Here is a 22950-nt window from a genome sequence, read left to right as displayed (position 1 = left end):
TTCTTTTTTTCTGCAAGAGTCCAGGAATGACCTTTTATTCAGTAGATCTAGATTTGGCAACAGGTATACGCTGCAGCTTTCTGCTTTAGACTTCTAAATTTGTTGAGTATTCTCCGTTAAAGTTACTTCCATCCAGTACGTTAGTAAAGTCGGACGGAGGCTATTGGAATTCCACAGTGAAAGCACGGGAAAGGCACGTAAATTTAAAGCAGGCGTAGTGTACTGTAACGACAATGGCCTTTATAATTTTCATGTGCAGTCAGTAAACTAGCTAGCGTGCGTAGAAATATAGCCAGTAAGGGAACTCAACCGCAACACGCTTGAAGTCAAAAGCGACCAACACCTAAGGATACAGTGGTGACGTCACCGAGCATCCGTGATCCGTCGAGAAGCAAACGGGAGAGTCGGACGGTGAACGCAGTCTTAGGTAAACCCGCTATGGCTTCACGATTAAGGGAATTGTAAGTGAAATCGACAACAACTCTGGTTGGTAAACATAGCTACATATTCTGAAATTCAACAATTAACAAATAGCATCGAGGGGTGCGGCCTCCCGGAGCAGGATCTTGGCAGTGTTGTGACACCCCATCCCAGATCTTGGGGAAGATGGCGGACCCGGCGGAGTGCACCATCAAAGTGATGTGTCGTTTTAGGCCACTCAACGGTTCTGAGGTGATGAGAGGGGACAAATATATTCCTAAGTTTCAAGCAGAGGACAATGTGATTGTCGGGGTAAGTCGACTTGCTGTCTGTGGAAATATTAAACACTCGCTACAATTTTAGCTATATTGGCTATCGTAAGTCCACCTCAGCTATCTTAGCTAACCAACTAGCATTAGCACAATGATTAAACACACCGACGTTTAGCCACCGTGGGCCATTCAAGGGGATTGAACCAACATTAAATAACTAAATATGCATTCGGTAAATGCTCGATGGGTAGATTTTATTCTTTCTCGTTGTCGAATTCGGAAAAAAATGGCTATTCAGCTTGCTACATATTTCTGCTGAAACATTTAATGCACTAATAGGGTGACGTTTGCTCACTGAAATGTGTTGGGTCAATAGCTAACCTAGCTAAACGGTAGCTAACGCTGTTAGATAGCAACGATTGTTATGTTTATCAGTGGGTTGATTGTTAGCAAGCTGTCTGGCTGTTAGATAGCTAGCTAGCCTTTGTTGCTTCTTATTTATTTGGTGTGTAGCAAAATCTTTTAGCCCTTTTTGATGATACGGTGAAAGACGATATATTTCAGTAGGTTGGGTTAGTTAGCTAGCTATCATAGACACTAGCCGGTTATTTAGACTATTGGCTGTATTTGAATCAATGCTACTAATGAGTGATAACCCAGCGAGCTAAGTTAACTGACTAGCATTTATAGCTAAAATAGTCGACCAAACACTCATGATATAATAGTCAGTTAGCCATCTAATAGTCCTTAAAAACTAAAATAGGCGACCAAACAGTCATGATAAAATAGTCCGTTATTCACCCCACTAGCCGCAACTAATCAGGCCTTTTCATTCAACCATTCATGCTGGTTCAATCTTAGGAGTCACACAGTCCTTCGAAACATTGACGCATATAAGCTGTCTGTCTATTTATCTATCTATGTGTCTAGCTACCTATATTCTATACAGATAATATGAACTGTATTAGCTAGTTAGCTATAATAATTTTTTGTTTTGTTTGTCTTAACTATTACCGTTGAAATGGTATCACCGCCGCAGCTTTTCCATGATGACTTGGCCTGCTTTAATAACGCATGGCCGCTTAAACAAAGGGAAATATCCAACATTGTTTTTAGTACATTGTGTAAATACAACACAGCGTGTCAGTTATCGATTCACTCGTCTGATTCTTTAAGGTAGTAATTGCTGGTAGTTAAACTGTAAACTAGGCTAGTTAGCTAGCAAGCTAGCTAGTTTGGTCAGGTGACTGTAGCCATTATTTCCCTATTGCTAACGTGTTAGTGGTTCTATAAAAAATTGAATACACGAATAAAAACAAAATAATCACTTTTTAAAACTACATTAGTACCATTTTTGTTGAGCCAATTTAAAGTGCTTGTCATCAAGACGCTGTGTGGAAGTATGTTGAGAATCAGCTGTCGTTTCTGACTTCTCAGATGGGGTCTGTCAAATAAAATACCTCGAGAAAAATGTATGATGCATAATGACGTACGATTTTGAAAGTGCTTCTTATTTTTAAAATGTATTGACAGTTTTGTTCGTTCATGATGATGACACTTTTTGCATTTTTATTGATAGTCTTTGAAGTCGCCTCATTTCATTTGTATGCATGTATTGTGATGCGTCCAGAGCAACATAACATAATTATTCAATTAAACTTATGGTCTCATCCATGTAGCATTTTCAGTAGTTCCACAACAGCTTTCCTCTTTAGTTTCCACAGTCTATGGCTGAATCCAGTAGATAAAGGAAGATGTATTCAAGAAGAAACATGAATACTGCAGCAAGTCATTGTAGTTTAGGGTTGGGTCTACAATTGCTACCTAAGGGTAACACTGCAGGACCAGTGATATTCTTACAATAGGATGAATGAAGATTACCTGCCTTGAGTGACTTAACAAGCTTAGTAATATTTTGTAGTCTTTGTATTCAGATGTTAAATGAGTGGGGTTCACTTGGCTGGGGAGGGTATTATTTGATGACGCCCATTAAGCTGCTCAGTTTACATTTACAACATTTATCTGACGCTTTTATCCAAAGTGGCTTAGAATTCTGACTGGATACAATTTGAGCAATTGGGGGTTAAGGGCTTTGCTCAAGGGCCCAACAGTGGCAACGGTAGGGCTTGACCTGGCAACCTTCCTTTTACCATACAGGCACCTTAACCTTGGGTTACCACTACCCTAGTGGCTCCAGTTTGCCACTTTCATCAGTGTAGATTTTATTAACAGATACCTCTTACTGTTACTAAGTACACATTGTCAGTATTTACCAATGCTACTATTAATATGTAATTAATTACATACTACTAGCTAGCCACTAGTATTATAGAAAAAGGCATTTTCCATATATATAACAAATTCTAACATTCAAACCTATACAGTGCCCTAGACCCACAAAAGTCCTACACTCAATGAGAATATTGCATGAACATGTCTGTTCTGTCTCTTTCTTTTTTTTACAGCTTTTGGTTGTTTTGTTTGTTTGTTTGTTTGTTTGTTTAAGATATGTGTCCGTTTATATATGGCTTTGTCATTTTCCTGTCACATGCTTCCTAAAGCCACTGTCCCACTGACAGGTTATACCCACCTTTTTATTTCATAGCAAAACCGGAAGAGAAAGTGTGTGTGTGGGGGGGGGGGTGGGGGGGTTGGGCTGGAGAGGCAACTGGTAACTGGCAAAACAAGGTTGGCCCTCCAGCTACCGGCAGTCAACATTGGGCCTTTGAGCCACTGCTGGTGCATGGCTTGCACATTCAGGTCAGGCTAACGAGGCGTGTGTATCAAGTTTGCCTCCTGCAGTGGCAGTTGGAGATGTGGGAGTAGTTGAAACAGCATGCCCATGTATCCTTCACACCTGTGATACTTGGAGGACATGAATATAGGCATGTTCCTTGATTATAGCATAAACACATCTGAGGACAAAGATTAGCTATATTATTTATTTAAATCTTATTTTAAAACTGGTATTCGCCTTGTAGTTTGACACAAGTGCATCCTGAGGTGTAGGTGTAAGCAGTTTAAGAAACTACTTCTAGTGGACCTGTATAAAGACGCATGTTATAGTTGTCTAAAATAGTTTCTCCAGTAATCTCTAGCATAAAATCACAGTTGTTCTTATCACCTAGGTCTCTGTATTATAATTAAAAATGATCATTTTTAAATGCCATCACACCTATGTACAAGATCACATAAACTGCATGATGGATTTTTTTTTTCAGGGGGTTGAGTTTGTAAGCTGATCCATGTTTTAGTTCTTGCTTTGGAATGTATCTTATGTTCCAACTCTTTATAGTTTCATTACAGTGGGAAGCAATAAAAGTTGCCATATAAGAATAATAAAGTGGCTCTTCATACTAATATATTATTGTTCTCGGAAGGTTATAAAGTCAGATTTGTGTGATATGATCTTTAACAGAACTCACGGTTCAGTTCACATAACGGTTCAGTTCACATAACGGTTCATATCACAGTTTGGACATCACAGTTCCAAAGAGTTTGGTGCAATGGATTTTATTTATTTTGAACAGAGAGTAGTGCAAGTTGGTAAGTCAAAGTCCCCTCTGATAGAGTTGTTACATGCTGTACTGTATTAAGTAGCAAAATCTAAAATGTAAACAGTGAATGTTATACTTTTGTATAATGCTCATACTTTTATGTAGGGCTGATCTAAAAAAAAAAAAAAAAAAGGCAATAGGTCACAGTTGGCTACAAAACTGAAGGAATAAAGTATCCTAAAAATAAGTAGGATTATTAAAGGAAATGTAATTTGTTGCACATACTGTAACACTTAACAAGTGTTACCATTTAAAGCTTAAGCCAAACCCAATTAAATGTAAATGCCAATTGCATGGGTGTTTTTGTCCCTGTCTGCTTTCAAATTTAGATGCTGTTGAAAAGCATCAGGGATAAGTAGTTGGACTGTTGTTTTTTGTTCTTTTGCCTAGCTTCAGTGATTGATTGGTATAGTGTAGTGGGGAACAACTCTTTGTGGGGGACTCGAGTTCAGTCATTCCTCTGCCCACATGCACCATACTATACCAATAAGATTATTAATACTACATCTGCCTACCTCTGTAACATGACTAAAATTGTAAGTTGCTCTGGATATGAGCATCTGCCCAGTGTGTGAATGTAAAATTTAAATGATTGGCACATCTGGGTGATGCTGTTGAATATGCGTTGGCATGTTCATGTGTTTCTGCACACGTACCCTACAATGCCGACACATCTTCCTCATCCACCACTTGCTGGTGTAGTTGAATGGGAAGATGAAATTTCCCTCACAGCTGATTTGAAAGAAGTAGGCAGGTCTTCAAGCTCCCTGTCATTTGCATTCGCCATGACTCAGTGACTGACTCAGTCAGACGCCAGTGATCTTGAGCTAAGCTTAGCATAGCATGTTGCTAACTTGCTAATGGCTTACAGTTTAAGGTTTCGGATGGGATTGCGCTTGTGAAATTTGATTCCACATTACGTTCATCAGCCTTCACACATGGGCTACCGTGTATTCTCTGAACAACTGCATGAACCGAATTATGTGTATACCATAATGGTTTGGCAGGAATACACGTACTGTTACATCCCTAGTGAAAGCTTAGTTATGACTGACTGTCTCTTATGGCTGTGGTTAGCTTTGGGACCAACTGTACAATACTGCCATAGCCTATCTCAGTGGCTGTTTTACATTTAATATGGTACAGTAAAGAGGGTCCATTTATGTACTGGATGCCAACACATGCCACTTCTGTCTTTAATTCACTGTCATGATGTAAAGGTGCGTCAATCAGTATTTCTTTGGGTCTCTTCCAGGGGAAGCCATACGTGTTTGACCGTGTCTTCCAGTCCAGCACTACTCAGGAGCAGGTGTATAAAGCTTGTGCTCAAGAGATTGTTAAAGGTGAGGACATTTCAGTTATCAGCACAAAATACTGGTGTAAATGAGCTCAAAATTGCATCAACATCATTTTGAACAATTACATTTTTCTACCTAGTGATTAATAACAATCCTCCCACCCCTAGATGTGCTTGGGGGTTATAACGGTACAATATTTGCCTATGGGCAGACCTCATCTGGCAAAACACACACTATGGAGGTAAGATACTTTTCCATGCTGTAGAGCTACAGGAAGCAATGCACACAATTTGTTAATGCGCAATATTTAAGAAAGTTCATATGCTTTGACTTGTCATCTGGATTTTTCCAGGGTAATCTGCATGACCCAGACGGAATGGGAATTATTCCACGCATTGTACAGGACATATTTAACTACATTTACTCAATGGATGAAAACCTGGAATTCCATATCAAGGTATAAAATTAACTAGGTTCCCTGCTGTAGCTCCAAGACCACTTTAGTTCAACCCTTTTTGAGTTGCCTGTAAAGATGACTTTTCATGTATATTGTTGTTTTAGGTGAATGAATGACTGACTTATTCTGTGTAAATGAAACTTTTTCTAAGGACAATGCATATGCTACTATTCATTGAGATGTTTCAGTGAAATGACCCTTCAGTCCTGAAACGTTTTAATCTGTACATATGAATTGTCTACATATCCGCTGACAATATGAATAATGTAGTGTCACAGGTAGCAAGCAATTAAAAGGTAATTGTCACTCTGTTCACATTAATCTGTGTCTCTTAAGACATCATGTTGTTGTGATGCAAATCAGAAACACTTCTAAGATAACAGTTGGTTTTTTCTTGACAGGTGTCATATTTTGAGATTTATTTGGATAAAATCAGAGACTTGCTGGATGGTAAGTGTAAAAGTGCATGTGATCTGAATACTGCTCATGAATTTACTTTCACTGTTATGTTTGTAATTGAGTGCACTGTCATAGCCTACTATAAAGTGCAAAGTTCACATTCTTCCATATTCTTTCAAGTGTCTTAGAAACACAGCTTTAGAGCAGTCCTATAAAGCACGGTCACCTGATACGTACTTGTTAAATACATTGTTCTACTAAGCAAGAAGCATGGAAAGTCAAAAAAAAGTTAATTCAATAATTCTTACTCTCTTGCAGTGTCTAAGACTAACCTTTCTGTGCATGAAGACAAGAACAGGGTCCCATATGTCAAGGTGAATTATAGCTAAAGTTGAATGAGTTGATGGTTGTTGCGTTGGCTGCACTAATAGTAATTCACTGGCTTCTTTCTCCTACCCCTCACCCCCCCCCCCCTTTCCCACCCCAGGGTTGCACTGAGCGCTTTGTTTGTAGCCCGGAAGAGGTAATGGATACCATTGATGAAGGCAAATCCAACAGACATGTGGCTGTTACAAGTAAGCTTATTCAGACACTTGCATTTTGGCTTTAACCTGTTCATGTTTACATGAGAGAGATGTTCATGTTTAGATGACAGAAAACCAGAGTACATTAAAATTTGGAATTTGTGTGAAATGGCTGTAATTATTTTTTCAATTTTGTGGATGCAGTAGTGCCATAAGTTAGTAAAAATGAAATGGATTATCTGCCTGTTCTGGTCACTGGAGTGTTGCCATTCCAAGTCCCAGATGAGGTGTTGCAATGAGCTAAGTGCTGCTGATGTCAACATCACTGCCCATCTTCCTAACAAAGGCTTGTGTCCCCTTGAGCAGTTTATTGAGCCACAAGTTGTTCAGTGTATCACAGCCATCTATTTCCAGGAGTGCATGACAGCATGGTAGGCCATACTCAGGCTGGTAAGGCTGGCCAGGTTTAACTCTTAATACTAACAACCCTAGCCAGTCTGTAGGCAGTGTAGTTGTCTCTTGGCTTACAATTACACTGAACATCTTAAGTGCCCTCCCAGGGTGGTAGTTGTTATTTGTGGTAGTTGAGTTGGCCGTGACTAAAATTGAGTGAGAACCTAGGAGGGAATATTTTTTTGTACATGATGTCAAACACTTTAAATGGAAGCTTAAACTTGTGAAATAGTACATGGCTGTAATGATTTTATTTTTGGTGTGTGGGTGTGTGTGTGTGTGTGTGTGTGTGTGTACTCGCGCGCGCGCGTTTGCCTGTGTGTGCCAGACATGAATGAGCACAGCTCCAGGAGTCACAGTATCTTCCTGATTAATGTGAAGCAGGAGAACACACAGACAGAACAGAAACTTAGCGGGAAGCTCTATCTGGTCGACCTGGCTGGGAGTGAGAAGGTAATTCTCATCTCCCTTGCTTGCAGCTCTGGTGACATTTGCTTTCATTCTGACTTGTTTTCTTTCGCTTTGACTGCCCCCTTTTTATGGCTTTGTACTGACGTGCATTTTTGTGCGTGTAGGTCAGTAAGACTGGAGCTGAAGGAGCTGTTTTGGATGAAGCCAAAAACATTAACAAGTCCCTCTCTGCACTGGGCAATGTCATTTCTGCACTGGCTGAAGGATCGGTATATTTGTTCCACTTTCCTATATTATGTTTGTTTGTGCATTCATGCAGATGTGGCCAAGAATTTGACAATACAACTCCTTAGTATTATTGTAGTGTATGAATGCAATTGATTAAATACACATTTCACCTTTTTTGCACCCATCTCTATCGGCTTTCACACATAAAACGTATACATATTTTTCCTGTGTCTCTCGCAGACATATGTTCCCTACAGAGACAGTAAGATGACGAGGATCCTTCAGGACTCTCTGGGTGGGAATTGCAGAACTACCATTGTGATCTGCTGCTCTCCTTCCTCTTTTAATGAGGCTGAGACCAAATCTACACTCTTGTTTGGACAGAGGTGAGGATGGACACACACACACCATATATTAACCGTTTATGGGATATTTCATAATGTTACATTTACATATTTGTTCACACGTGTATGAACACTGTACCATCCTCAGAGCGAAGACCATTAAGAACACTGTATGTGTCAATGTGGAGTTGACGGCGGAACAGTGGAAGAAGAAATATGAGAAAGAGAAAGAGAAGAACAAGACCCTCCGCAACACCATCACTTGGCTGGAGAATGAGCTCAACCGCTGGAGGAATGGTACATGTGCTTTCAGCCAGCTAGACTGCCCCATAATTAGGAAATGCTACTTTAGAAACAGAATTGTAAATTATTTTAATTCAGCTTGGCAAGTGTGTGTATGTATATCTGCCTGGTTCTAGGTGAGACTGTGCCGATTGAAGAGCAGTTTGATAAGGAGAAGGCCAATGCTGAGGTTTTAGCTCTGGATAATACAGTGAATAATGATAAGATTGCCTCCACCCCCAACATCCCTGGGGTGCGTCTGACTGACACTGAGAGAGAGAAGTGTGAGGCAGAGCTAGCCAAACTCTACAAGCAACTGGATGACAAGGTGACAAAGGCTATTTGAGCTATCGCACATGGCTGACCACTGTGAATGTTTGCAGCATTACATGTTTATTGGATTCAGTGTTTGACATCTCACACTGCCTCCCTGTCAGTTGTGCTCTCTCTGGTTCTTATAATGCTCATCCTTGCTCTCCCTCTCTCTTCAGGATGATGAGATAAACCAGCAGTCTCAGCTGGCTGAGAAACTCAAGCAACAGATGCTGGACCAGGAAGAGGTGAGCGCCTCCACTTTCTTAAACGGCTCCCTTTAACTCATCTGTGCGGCTGTTCCTGATGTTCTTCTATTCTACAAGTTATTTTCTGTTATACATACTGTTTTAGCCCTGTTGCTGCAGATTGATCTCCGTCCATGTGTGTGTATGCATTGTCCAAATATGTTTGTGCGTGCGTGTGTGGGTGCAAATGTTGCAGCTGCTGGCCTCTTCACGCCGGGACCACGATAACCTGCAGGCGGAGCTGACCCGCCTGCAGCTGGAGAACGAGGCCTCTAAGGAGGAGGTGAAGGAGGTGCTGCAGGCTCTGGAGGAGCTTGCTGTCAACTATGACCAGAAGAGCCAGGAGGTGGAAGACAAGACCAAGGAGTTTGAGACCCTGAGTGATGAGCTCAACCAGAAATCGGTGTGAAGGCATTTATTAGATATGTTTTACAGTGGTATTAAGAAGAGCTGTGTGAGTTAAAGGCAGATCTGATATGGCAATGAGTGAAACACTGAGGTCAAACACTAAAAGATATTGTGTTTGTGAACCTGAACAACATGACCCCCAATGGAAAGTTTGGTGTTGGGGCCCTCCTGTGGTCCAAAGGTGTCTGAGTTTTGCCTATTCATGTTGTTGCAGAGTGTTCTGGCCTCCTTAGACTCTGAGCTTCAGAAGTTAAAGGAGATGACCAACCATCAGAAGAAGAGAGTGACTGAAATGATGTCATCACTGTTGAAGGACCTGGCAGAGATTGGCATTGCTGTGGGCAGTAATGACATCAAGGTGAGAGCCAATACAACCATGCTGACTCTGCAGAAGCTTAATCTATGTAAATGTTTATAAGAATACTGACAAACACCTGTTGCAAGAAACCTTGAACATTTTTCCATTTGAACCTTTTAATTCATTTCCATTATCTGTTCCTTTATTTTTCATTCCTTTTTTAATCTGCATTTTGTCTTGGTCCTATCCTGTTTTGTTTTGGGTTTTTTGCATCTCCCCCTCTGTCTTGCTCTGCCTCTCAGCAGCATGAGGGAAGTGGTCTGATCGACGAAGAGTTCACTGTGGCCAGGCTCTACATCAGTAAGATGAAATCAGAGGTGAAGACCCTAGTGAAGCGCAGTAAGCAGCTGGAGATGGCTCAGGCTGACAGCAACAAGAAGATGGACGAGAATGAGAAGGAGCTGGCCGCTTGCCAGCTCCGCATCTCCCAGGTAACTGATGCAAGACCTGTAGAACCTGAGAAACATCTGTTTACTTAACAGAGCCAGTAAAAGAATTTTGTAGTGTTCCTCTTAGGAAGGTCTTAGACATGTATTAAGGGTGTATATTACATTTTGGTAAGGATACATTTTAACTTTTTAAAATCTGCATTTAATTTTTTTTTTTTCCCTGTGTACAGCATGAGGCTAAGATCAAGTCTCTAACAGAGTACCTTCAGAATGTAGAGCAGAAGAAGAGACAGTTGGAGGAGAACGTAGACTCCCTCAATGAGGAGCTGGTCAAGATCAGCGCTCAGGGTACACATGCCTCCACTCTTACACTATCACACCTTCATTAAGTTGTAGTTCCCTAGTAAAATATTTATAACCTAACTTTTAGAGGAGAGTTATTTGATCCCCATTTCTGAGATTAACATCTCAGTCTGTTCAAGCACTCCGAGTTTTGAGTGTTCAGATGCATTTGTAAGAAGGCGTATGCTATTTACTGATTGTTTTTGATATTTTTGATCTTTTACAGAGAAAGTTCATGCTATGGAAAAAGAGAATGAGATTCAGACAGCAAATGAGGTCAAGGTATGCATTTTCACAGCACTATTTGGAGTTCTAGCCTAAATGACTGGCCAGGGGTTCAGGGGAGCAAACTGGAGCTGCTTTATGGTGGGAGGGGTGGCATTACACTGCGCCCTGTGTGAAACTAGCCAATCATGGCTATTCATGCCTGCTGGTGCTTTTTATCCTCTGAGTGCATTGAGTTGTCCTCTGTCACAGCACAGGCAACAGTTTAAAAAGATGTTGTGATTGGCATCACAAGTCTTGGTGGGAACATGTGCTCACTGCACCCTCTGTAATTTGCTGTCGTGACGGGAAGCCAGCTAGTTGGTGGGTAGGAATTGGCATAACTTGGGAGAAAAATAGTAAAGTAAAATAATGAAAACACCTTAACAGTGCTGCATTCCCAAGTACCTAAATTGGTGGATCACCAACTCCAGAACAATTTCTGTCCTTTGTAAATGCCATACATTTACCTGGAGGTGGCTGTCCTCAACACTATGCATTCACCATCATGTTTAATGGTAGCAGACATTTGCCTTCTCCAAACGTGACACTGCTGAAGCCGTGTAATAACTGATCAGACCATATTGCTTTTTGTTGCTCAGGTTCTAGATTTTGTGCCACATGCACCACTTTATTGCACACAGAATTTCAGGAGTTTCACACACACTCTCATTGTACTGTACAATGATGGTGTCTATGCCTTTTTTGTGTGTGTGTGTGCAATATGCAAACATTTTTGGAATGAAGGTCCTGCCATAAACTACAGATTTGTAGCTTAATATATGGCAAAGGTCACTTTTTTCATTTGTGTGTAGGCTGCGGTGGAGCAGCAGATCCAGAACCACAGGGAAGCTCACCAGAAGCAGCTGAGTAGCCTGAGGGATGAGCTGGAGAACAAGGAGAAACTAATCACCGAACTACAAGAGTACGGAACACACATTACTGTCCTACTGATTACAAAGACTTATGCAAATCCTGTAAATATCTGCTGACTGATCTCTCTTCTTTTTCTTTACTGTGCGCACACACATTCTCATTCTCTCTCTCTCTCTCTCTCTCTCTCTCTCTCTCTCTAATGTATGTATAAAGTTTGAATCAGAAGATCATGTTGGAACAGGAGCGGCTCAAGGTGGAACATGAGAAGCTCAAATCTATGGACCAGGATAAGAGCCGCAAACTCCATGACCTGACGTATGTGTTCACAGAGACGCACCGTTGTCTATTCAGGGTCGCTAGCTTACATGGCTGCGTGGGAAGTCTAATATATGATTGCTTTTGAGAGCTGTCATTGATGGGTAGGCAGAATGGTGTTTCTTGTAGTTTGTATGAGTTTTGCTGTCTGACGACTGCTTGGCCTGTGTATTTGTGTTTGGTTTGTGTGACAATAGAGTTATGCAGGACAGAAGGGAGCAGGCCAGACAAGACCTTAAAGGCCTGGAGGAGACAGTGGTGAGTGATATCTTTTTAGTTGATTGTGCACATGTGTTCATGTGCGTGCACATGTATGTGTACTCACTTATCTCTGTTCCCTCCAGGCTAAGGAACTGCAGACTCTACATAACTTACGAAAGCTGTTTGTGCAGGATCTGGCAACCCGTGTCAAAAAGGTAAACAAAACTAATCCATTTATTGTAAAGACTCACAGGTGATCTCTATGGTGTTAAATTTTATGCAGATATTTGGACATGTATGTAAGAGTTATTTGAAGCTGATATGTGGTATAGTCAAAACCCTTCTTTACTTGAGAAGGTGGGAAGGGCTGACCTACTGGGTGGGCCATATCAGTGTGCAGGATTGCAGGTGCATGTTCCTCTAAAGCTTGCTCTGTTGTATTTGCTCTGGAGAGCACACATCCAGAACTTAGTAACCGTGTTTAGATCATTTTTAATGCAGACTTAATATTTGTGTGATTTAAACAATAAACAGATTCATACCTTTAGATGTGGACAGGAGAACAGGTATTTTATGAAAACAGCTGACTAAACCCAAAGCAGAGCTACTGTCTGCCTGTTTTCCACCTTATTCTGGAGGTTTTTATAATGAAACAGATGTGGTAAAATGCAAGCACTGTATCTATGTGTGCGGAAAATTCAGATAGTTTTTGTTTTTGGCAGAGTGCTGAGATGGACTCAGATGACACTGGTGGCAGTGCAGCTCAGAAACAGAAAATCTCCTTCCTGGAGAACAACTTGGAACAGCTCACTAAAGTCCACAAGCAGGTAGACAAACACTCAGGCGCACGCTCAAGCAGTCTGTCTAGTTTTACATGCAAAGTCATCTCACATATGTATTGTATATAAAGATACAGCTCTTTGTGAGATCTTTTAGATTAAAAGCGATTTTTCCCTTGTCATTTTTAGGTATGATATTCTATGGAACATTTTGAAATTCGTAATTCTAATGTGTTACCATTGACTGCTGCTTTCTCTGCCTCTCTGTGTGCAGCTGGTGCGTGATAACGCAGACTTGCGCTGTGAGCTGCCCAAGCTGGAGAAGCGTCTGCGGGCCACAGCTGAGCGGGTGAAGGCACTGGAGACAGCTCTGAAGGAGGCCAAAGAGAACGCAGTACGTGACCGCAAACGCTACCAGCAGGAGGTGGACCGTATCAAAGAGGCCGTCAGAGCCAAGAACATGGCCCGCAGGGGACACTCCGCACAGATCGGTATGCGCGCACATACAGAGGACACTACAAAGATTTGTACATACACGCATAAACATGCGTGTATGTACACACAGACGTAGTTGGCCAATCCATTTAGCTGTCATATTGAATCTTGGTTTCATTATCATTTTTTCTTTCTTAAATCTACCTTTTAGTTCACACTTCTCATTGTAATTCTGTTATGTACACATTTTTGCACAGTAACTATATTTCCACTCACTCTCATCATACTGCCTCCCTATAGCCAAGCCAATCCGACCAGGCCAGCCACCTGCTGCCTCTCCCACCCACCCTAATGTCAACCGTCCCGGGGCTGGCCTCCTCCAGATCAGCCAGCCAGTGGGCGTTCGTGGAGGAGGTGGAGCCAAACAGTAAAAGAAGTGAGTTGTCTGGTATTGTTTTAGTTTCCAACTAATTTTTGATTAACAGCATAACTATATTTGTTTATTCCTTTCTTTTTATAGGGCTTGAAGTCTGTAAATTCTCTAGATTAAATTATTATCGAGAAGAGCTGAACTGCCCCTCTAACACTGGAAAGTTCAGGAACCCTAATATCTACAATTTTATTTATATATATATATATATATATATATATATATATATATTCAAATATTATATTTGAATATAAGTATATATATATATATATATATATATATATATATATATATATATATATATATATATATATATATATATATTAAATCTTCCCACATGGGCTGTACAGATGTTTCCTCTGCTCATGTCTTTAGAGACCCATCTCCTCTTTTAGACACACAAAAACACTAAGATAATTAGTGAATTCACTTATATGTAAGTAAGGTGTAGCTTCACTCACAATAGATTTATATTCGTCCAATCATTCTAGTCCTCAATGTGCCAAGCTGAATGTATCTTTAACATTTATAGAGAATGAAAAATTGAAAATGGAAAAGAGGGCGGGAGGGGAGGACAGAAAAAAACCAAACAAAAAAAAACAAAACAGTAATGCATCTTCCTAGCCTTATTTCTGTACGCTACCCACTACTTCTTTTTGATTGTTTTGGAGAGTGGTCTTGTTCTCTCTTGCTTCCACTGACTAGTTTCTGTTGAACCAATTCACACGAATGGATAAGTTGAACACTACAGTCTGTACATAAACAGAAAACTTGTTTTGTTTTTGTTTGTTTGTTTGTTTTTTGTTTGTTTGTTTTTTGTTTGTTTGTTTATTGGTGTGATGAAAAATGTTGTTTAAATGGATGGAAAATAGGAAAGAAGTAAGTTAGGAAAATATAAAATGTTGTGCAAGGACACAAAGCTGCTTATTGTAGACACTCCATATGTGTATTTTTAAAGCACTGTACAAAAGAACATTGGGTAATGTGCATCATTACTGATTGTGACATCAGCATAGACAAATGTATGTGAAGACTCAGTTCCCTGTAAATGGAACTCCACCTGTTCATTTATAGATATCGCTGTTTTTATAGTTGGCAAAGAAGGCTAAGGTTCTCAGTATTGCTGCTCTCTGCCCTGCTGGAGTGGAGTTCTTTAATCAGTCACTATCCAAGTCCTCAATTTGTCACTATTGACTGGGTGTACTACCTTTTGTAGGCTTCTATTGATTCAGTCTAATTGTAAACTAATATATGTTAAGAAGTGCATTAGCATTTTGACTAATGAATTTAGGCATTATACCGCTGATGCATTTTGAATGCAATTCCCCATTAAAGAAGCATTGTTGGGGTGTTTTATCTCAAGTTTATCTCAAGTTCTCCAGTGGTGACCAGGCCCTCTGCATGTCCCAAACTGCGTTCCTCATTGTACACATCCTGAGCAATACTGAGAACTGTGGCTTTTGGGATTTACTTAGCTGAAAACACACAGCTGTTCTCAGTATCTCCATGCGCATGCAACAACTACAGAAATGGCTAGAACTAACTTTTAAATAACCACTTTTGTTCCCTGTTGGATATCATGATGGTTCACTATAGTTACACAAATGGGCCACGTTCAAAAGCTGTTTTCGATCAGGCAGCGAACATTTGCAGACACTTTGTCAATGACTGTAGCCACATAAGATACATGGTGACAGACTTGTAGAATCAGCGGATCATCTCATGGGCACCGTGGCATGATGGCACAGAATGTTTGCAGGTACAAAATTGGTGGGAAGGCTGGCTGAGTAGTTGACAATATTTAATGTGTACTAAATGCTTTCATAAATCTGACTCTGTTATGATTACGCCAGCTTCCGAGTGTTTATGAAGTCAATGAGGGTTTGAATGCATAAAGAGGCATTTTTCTTGTCTTGCACACCTAAAAAAACGCAACAAAAAAAAGTCAATTAAATGTTGCTGTCATGAGATTTGTTACCTTGGTTAATAGTTATCTAGATCTGACTATTGGCTTTTTTTGTCCAGAGATTCAGCATGACATTGCTACATTTATCAGACTAGGGCCTAGTTATTATCTAGGGTGGGGTCTATGTAATAGTTATTTGCCATGTTTTTATTTTATTGTATTTGCTGGTGGGTTTTATTTATTTCTGTTTTAATATAGATTTGAGTTTTGTATTTCTTGTTGCGGTTTTCTACAATTTCCCCATGTAGCTTCCACTGGCATTGCTTTCTCTTTTGGATGAAGTTTTCACCGAAACCTTGGTAATTGTCCTGTGTAAATTTCCAACAGTTGTGGCAGGATGTTGGCTGAATCAGTTTAATAGAAATTACCTTAAGTGCAATATGGATCAAGCATAATGCTACTTAACCAGTAATACTTAAGGAAATGACTAGTTAAGGGTAAATTAAGTCCATGCAAACAAAAAACTTGACTGGCCTCTTTTTAAATATATGTATTTGTCCAGTTATCTTATGTGTTTTAAAACGCACTTTAATTCTACCATCTCGGTTGATTGCCTCACTTGCTGTAATATGAGTATAGGCATCTCGAAATTAGTAAATGAGTTTTTCATTGCTGATTTTTGTAATTATTTTGAAGTTTCACCTGCAGAGACCATTTGTTTTTGAAAACTCACTGTTTTTGTCCTGAATCTGAATTTTAGTTTTGGTATAAATGACAATAATGGTACCTATAATAAAGGTGAGGGAACTTGGTGTGTATACAGTCAGCTCTCTAATGTGTGCGTAATCATAGACTGGACTGAATTGCTGTGTATATTTCTTCTGAATGCTTACTGTAGGCCAAGTTTTCACCCCTTGACATGAAATGCAAATAAAAATATAAAACAAATGGTTGGGCTTTTAGTGGTGGGTGATGACACCTGAGATATTCTTGTCCTTTTGAGTTCTCTATAGGGGAGGAAACCATTTTTGGTTTTGTCTATCCTGACTTACCAGTTAAGGTATTAGGTATACCTATTTTATAAGTACTTCTATGCCAAAAAAAAGCTTGTGATTTCTGCATATCTCTATTTATATATAAATATTTCTATCAGTTTGTGCTGTTTTTATACCTGTTAGTTACAAATGCACTTGTAAATACTATTAATGCTAACACTTGCTTTTGGGTCGAAACCGGCTTATTCAGGAAAGAGGCCATTAAAGGTTCATCCAGAATACCCTGGATCCAAGACATCAGTAAAATCATTCAGCTAACTAAAGAGTACAATAGCTGTACCAGCAGTGGTGGATTACAACTCGCAGTTGACCCTAAAACGTATGGCAGCATATTAAGTAAAGCTTTAAAGTAGGTGGAGCTAATAAAAGGATCACTGAGGGTATTCCAAATGCCACTCGGAAGCAATGCAAGCAATGCAAGCAAATAAGCGGACGGTGGCAGTATTGTGCAACAAATTCTCACATACATCATCATTATATAATTAGTCACTTGCTTTATATTGTTAATCAGACAGCTAGTTTTGTACTACGCTATATATAGGGTTAGGACATCTAAACATAATCACACATGGCTTATGTCAAATAGTATACCGTAAAATAAACGCATTAAAATTATGTCGAACATTATATAACATTACTGAAAACCTAAAACAAACGGTAAAAGTAAATTGTTTCCATGTCTAAGGGGCAATGCACTTACGGTGAACATGCGTAGCCAAAAAAAAAAAACTACCGAGGATCGTGCTTGGCCAGCAACACAGCTCGGTGCTGACATCTTCTCTAGGATGAGTACACGTAACGTAGATGACTGCATAAGAAGTGCTGTGGCACCACGAGGGGGCCTGTAATAAATTCAGACACCAGTAGCGCAGCCCATCTTCGCTGCAACAGCAGGGGTGGAGGCGAGGCAGCACGGAGTCACACAGGCGCGCGCTCCCACAAATCGTCGGGCTGGAAACGAGGCAGGGAGCCGCGCGCACTGTTTTAGTGGAAGTGTCCTAAACCGCAAAACGGACATTTAAAAGTTTATTTCAAGCCCTCCGCGATAAGCCGGCCTGACAGCACCGAATCTCTGAGAGCAAGGTCAGTACACATAGTTTCTACATTCAATTGAAGGGTGCATTGTTTATTACATAAAGAGTTACGTTGTCGCTATTGATTGTTGCACGGCGGCTGTTTGCTACATTGCGGCTAGCCACTTCAGCCACGGTCTCCCCCGGAAGGACCTGCCTTAGTCCTGCGGCAAAATTCACGCTACTGTTTAAGTTTAATACATAAAAATAGTATTGTCGTTGTCCCACGTTGCAAGATTCTGTATGCAAATTTGTGTGCACAATGTGAAGTTGCTGAGGGAGAATAGCTTGTATAAAGCTGTCGATACCTATATGTGAAGTGTTTTGAGTGTCGAGTGTGCATTGTATTAATAGAAATGGTCCCATATGCTGATTCCGTCAGTGTGGTCAGAGAGAAAGTCTATTGGCAGCTGGTATAGACAGACATCCAGTCACTTTTATGTTGTATGAAAAACGCTTTTTGTCATCGTTAATCCAGCTGCCAGGGTTTACCGGTGCAAATGATCGAATTGTTCAAATTACCTCTTTTGGACTATTCCATATAACATGTCGAGTAAACTTTTGGGTCGACCCCCCCGACACACAGACTTGTGTACGAACCATGCAAACCCCCACCGTCTCATCTCTCCTCCTCCCTCCCAGATCTCGGAACGTAGTCAGGTGGACCTGGGGGTTAAAAAGCAATACGTTTTTTTGCGCCGTTAGCTAGTGGTCATGATTTATTCGGTAACATTACTAACACAAATGACGTGTGACAGTGATAGAAGTCATATGATGCTCCTCTTAGTCGCACGCGTGTGTGTTTTGTTCATGTATAAATCGCTGCAGCTGTTTTGAACGAACCGCTGGAACAAAGACATGCATTAGTACTGGCTGTGGGCTGTCCCCAGTCCGAATCATGCGGAGCGGCCATGAGTGCTCCGTTATGTTCATAATGATGCATTCTATCCGCACTTAGGGCTGCAAAGTATATGCACAGTAGAATACGCTCAGGAAATCAATCCTGTTTATTTTGGGAAATGCTAGCTACTCGTTCACTATGCTTGTTTATCCCAGTCGATGAAAATGGATTAATCAGCATCGACCAGCATTTACTTTTAAATTTTAAAATGCACAGCTGGAGATATGCAGAGGCTTTATGATCTTGTGACCGGGAGAAATTGTTTTCGGATTTAAAATACCTCTTTGTTTATTTATGTCCTACCCAAAGTACAGTATGCATGACGTGCTTCCTTCTGGAAGGTCATTATCTGAAATACCTCCGCCCTCCCACCAATAAACCGAAATAAAAAAATAAATAAAACACTATTGTACGCTATTTCTGACACTGGAAAGTGAGTTTTATCACAGACATTTTGACTTAATATTGGGCCAGTGTCATACCCTGCATTGGAGGTACCTCATCTTGACTCACTGGAATGGTTGAAAATCTTTGTGATGGTCCATGACTGTAGCTGTGTGACAACTGTTAGTAATCCACATTCACAGATCAGTGTGAGTACTGTGATGGATCTTAAACATCAAGTGAAATTTAACATCTAGACTTTGTACAAGACGTTATCCATGTAACAGTAGATAAGGGCAGCATTTAACAACATTGTTCTGTCCATTCTTCTCCCAGGCTGAGTGGCCGTGAAGAAAAGATGTTTGGTCCTTGTTAGGTCTTAAACAGATCAAGTTTTGAGTGCCACATGATTGAATCCTCTATTTTGGGTCAACCCCAAACAAGCTATCAATCAGAAAATGTAGAGGGACCATCCTTGACATACTAGTGTGGTAGTTTAGGCCATTGGAAGAATACTTATCAATTTGAAAACTGAACTAAAACAGTCTTAACAATGTGATATTTGGGGAAATCATACCAAATTCTAATATCAGCCTAAATCGTCCTGATGATGCATACAGTTATTTGCTCTGTGCAATGCATGGGCATGTGTGTGCAAGAGAGGCCAACTCCTCCACAATATTCTCAGAGGTTTACCAGCAGAATCTCAACTTTCAGTGGTTTACACACTTTCAGATGGGGAAATCTTCAATGCACTGCACACTGAAGATGGTCAAAATGAAAACATGAGAGACGAAATGTTTTAGCTGAATGAAATTTCTGGACCGCTTTTCCCGCAGGGGGACCTTTGGCAGTTCCGACTGGAAGTCTAAGGTGGAGGTATCTGCAGCTGCCCTTCCCCAATAACACTGCAGTAATAAGGTCATTGTGAAATATCCGTGGGAGTATATCATATTTCACTCTCTGTAACATCATGCATCTTCTGAGTGGGCAGTGCTTTGGGCTCACTGAACTCTATCCCTTTGTGTTACTCATTTAAATTACTGAAAAGAGTGGCATACATTTACATCTTACACCTGCAGGACAGAATTAAATAAACCGTGACTGAATCAGTGTGCAGTTGCTGGCTCTATCCTTTAGACAGTACATGTTTCTGCAGAGCTGTCAGTCATCTTAGTGGAGTGGTGTGAGGCTGTAGAGGTTTTCTGTATGCTGTGGTTCTAGGGCCCCAGAAGTCTCAGCAGTACCCCAGGCCCTCCATATGGTCCCTGTTTATAGAGCTTCCACTCAAGTCCCAGAATGGGAGACACATAACTGAGTGAAATACCTGCCTTGTCTGTCGTTGGACTGAATTAGGCTGTTTGTTTACATGAATAGAGATTTGCCCCAGTCTCAGACAGTTTGAACCTAGGAATCTGCTTCTATATGGCCCTTACAATGTAATCTTTGAGGAGGTGACAGACGGTTGATGAGTTTTGACACTTAGAGGAGAGAACAGCTCTGGGGGAGTGTGTGTACTTTCACTTTTCAGGGTTTGCTTTCTGTGGTGAAGCTGATGAATAGAAATGTTTATTTTTCTTTGTTTCTGTGACAAATTGGTTCTGTATAGATCTGACTGAAAAGTATCTCACCTTGGTCTCTCACTTTGAAAACGTCTCACAAAAATCTCCAGTTTGATTTCTTTTCTTAATGTCTTGAAAAATCCTCCAGTAAGCTGATGTTCCAGTCTCTGTTATCTTTATGCTTGAGTTGCAAATGGTGTTTGGTTTGCACTTTAATTGTGACACTGTTTGCCACAAGAGAGATATACTGTTTCTGTCTGGTTGGGGGTATCTGTGATGGTTTGTGTCTGGAAGTGTGTAAGAGTGACTGACAGATGAAGACACACCACTGTAGTGAATGAGAGATCTTAAACACTGTCCTTCAAATCTACATTCTAAAACTATTAGTGTCAGACTCAGCCTAGGTAGGAATATGTTCAATTCAAGCCTTGTTCTGACATCAGAACTTCTATTTAGAGAGTAAACTCAGAGTCTCAAAGAAGTTGCCATATTTTCTCAAGCCATCACATTACTGTATGAATATCTACTATTTGCCTTCTCATTAGCTGGTTGTTTTGTCTACATCTATCCAAATAAATTTGTGTATGCATCTAGTTGATCAGAAATGTTGTCTCACCAGTCAGTTGTCACACACAAGTTGTCTAGGATGGTGCACAAAGATGAGCAGTGGCCATGTTGGAATCCTGAGTTACTGGATTTAGTCATTAGCATCCGTTGAATATGACACTGTAATCCTTCCACACGGTGACGAGACCAGCTGGGTGATCTGAGCTCCCTTTCACTAGGACAAGAAGCGGACCTGCACTATGTCTTCATCTTACTCCTTCTGTCATCCATCACCACTACACTGAACTTTACCTACTTGCTACTCACCCTCTCTGTTGCACACATTTGAGGTTTCACATGTCTGTATGCTTTAACAAGGGCTGAAGTAAGCTTGTTGTGATCTTCTGACAGGTGCCAGAATTTTGCAGACACTATCTGTTGTCAGGGTGAGAGAGCTTTTGAGATCTCTGCCCAAAGCACGCTACAAGTGCCCCTGATGTTGCATATTTGGGTGCAGGAGGATCCTTTACAGAAGTTTTACTGAATGCAGCTTTACTGAACGCAGTTTAGCAATTTACAGCGGTCTATGTTTTGTGGAAAATGCAATGTAAGCAGCAGCAGCTGCTGTTCACAAGAACAGTAGCGTTGTAAGACTAACAGATTCTGTGATGTAATGTCAATTCAAAGCATAATTTTGGGAAGGATATTTTGCTTGTCTGTGGACATTTGTAGTTTTCTAAACATTCACCTGAAATATTTTGATATCTAATGTATCACTTCTCTATTGTCAATCACATTACAGTATGAATGCTTATAAGAATAAATAACTAGACATACTGCAGGCATCGTCATGCATTACAACCCCTGTAGAGTAATTCATTGATGAAGCAAAGTTAATAAATTAGATTCATTTTGAATCAAACAAGATTAATATAGACTCAAACCATGCAGCACTAGGAGCAGTATGGATGGACTGTGAATATTAAACCATGTCCTCTATGTTCAGCGTGCTAGAGGATTTAAGCCTTTTTAGAGACTTATGCTTATACAGTGTTGTGCATGTTAATCATTACTGCAATATTGACCTCTACAATACACCACAATTATCTGGTAAATGGAAGTCAGACCTACAGTAGCTGAAATGGCTTTCTGTTGCTAAATGCTGGTCATATTTCTGTTGATGTACAAGTCATTACATGATCTGACAAACAAGGGTTTTTGTCAACAATGTGCGACTGGATGTTTCATCGATTGGACACATTGCATTTTTAATAGTTACAATATGATGCTTTGTGAAGCCATAACTGTGTGTGTGTGTGTGTGTGTGTGTGTGTGTGTGTGTGTGTGTGTGTCTGTCTGTGTGTGTATATATGTATGTTTGTCTGTGCATGTGTATGTTTGTGTGTCTGTGTATGATAGATGTGTCTGGAAGTGGTGGGAGGGAGCTACTTGTAGACTAAATAGATGAGAGGCAGAGCACAGACAGTTCTCCAACACAATGTTATCACAGACCAGCGACAG

General features: G+C 40.4%; 2 protein-coding genes across 8 annotated transcripts in view; both read left to right on the top strand.

Moving 5' to 3' along the window:
- Positions 1-280: 280 nt before the first annotated feature.
- kif5bb (kinesin family member 5B, b) lies at positions 281-16856 on the top strand. Of its 3 annotated transcripts, XM_035533825.2 has the most exons (27): positions 281-427; positions 535-732; positions 5505-5592; positions 5715-5788; positions 5900-6004; positions 6406-6454; positions 6722-6777; positions 6891-6978; positions 7709-7833; positions 7956-8060; positions 8260-8405; positions 8512-8660; positions 8783-8973; positions 9137-9205; positions 9402-9608; positions 9828-9971; positions 10214-10402; positions 10591-10708; positions 10929-10984; positions 11782-11891; positions 12056-12157; positions 12355-12415; positions 12502-12573; positions 13081-13185; positions 13412-13628; positions 13873-14008; positions 14093-16856. In XM_035533825.2, the coding sequence occupies exons 2-26, from the start codon at positions 607-609 to the stop codon at positions 14001-14003; spliced, it is 2883 nt and encodes a 960-aa protein (XP_035389718.1). In that variant the 5' UTR covers positions 281-427; positions 535-606; the 3' UTR covers positions 14004-14008; positions 14093-16856. The 3 variants fall into 3 exon arrangements, with proteins under 3 accessions (XP_035389718.1, XP_081553865.1, XP_035389719.1); XM_081697739.1 differs by having other exon boundaries at positions 363-732; XM_035533826.2 differs by having other exon boundaries at positions 364-732; positions 10217-10402.
- Positions 16857-17832: 976 nt separating this feature from the next.
- arhgap12b (Rho GTPase activating protein 12b) overlaps positions 17833-22950 on the top strand; it is a 40227-nt gene continuing 35109 nt past the window's right edge. For 2 of the 5 annotated variants that reach the window (XM_027008507.3, XM_081697637.1), the window contains exon 1: positions 17835-18046. The gene's annotated coding sequence lies outside the window, so the exon portion shown is untranslated. Of the gene's footprint in view, positions 18047-22950 lie in introns of all 5 variants that reach the window. The other 3 variants (XM_081697636.1, XM_027008508.3, XM_027008510.3) reach the window with 3 other exon arrangements.

Source organism: Electrophorus electricus, chromosome 15, assembly GCF_041902795.1.
Source record: "Electrophorus electricus isolate QZ-2024a chromosome 15, ASM4190279v1, whole genome shotgun sequence".
Classification (NCBI taxonomy): Eukaryota; Metazoa; Chordata; class Actinopteri; order Gymnotiformes; family Gymnotidae; genus Electrophorus; species Electrophorus electricus.
The sequence above is the reverse complement of the archived record's forward strand: the minus strand, read 5'-3'. Positions and strand labels throughout refer to the sequence as shown.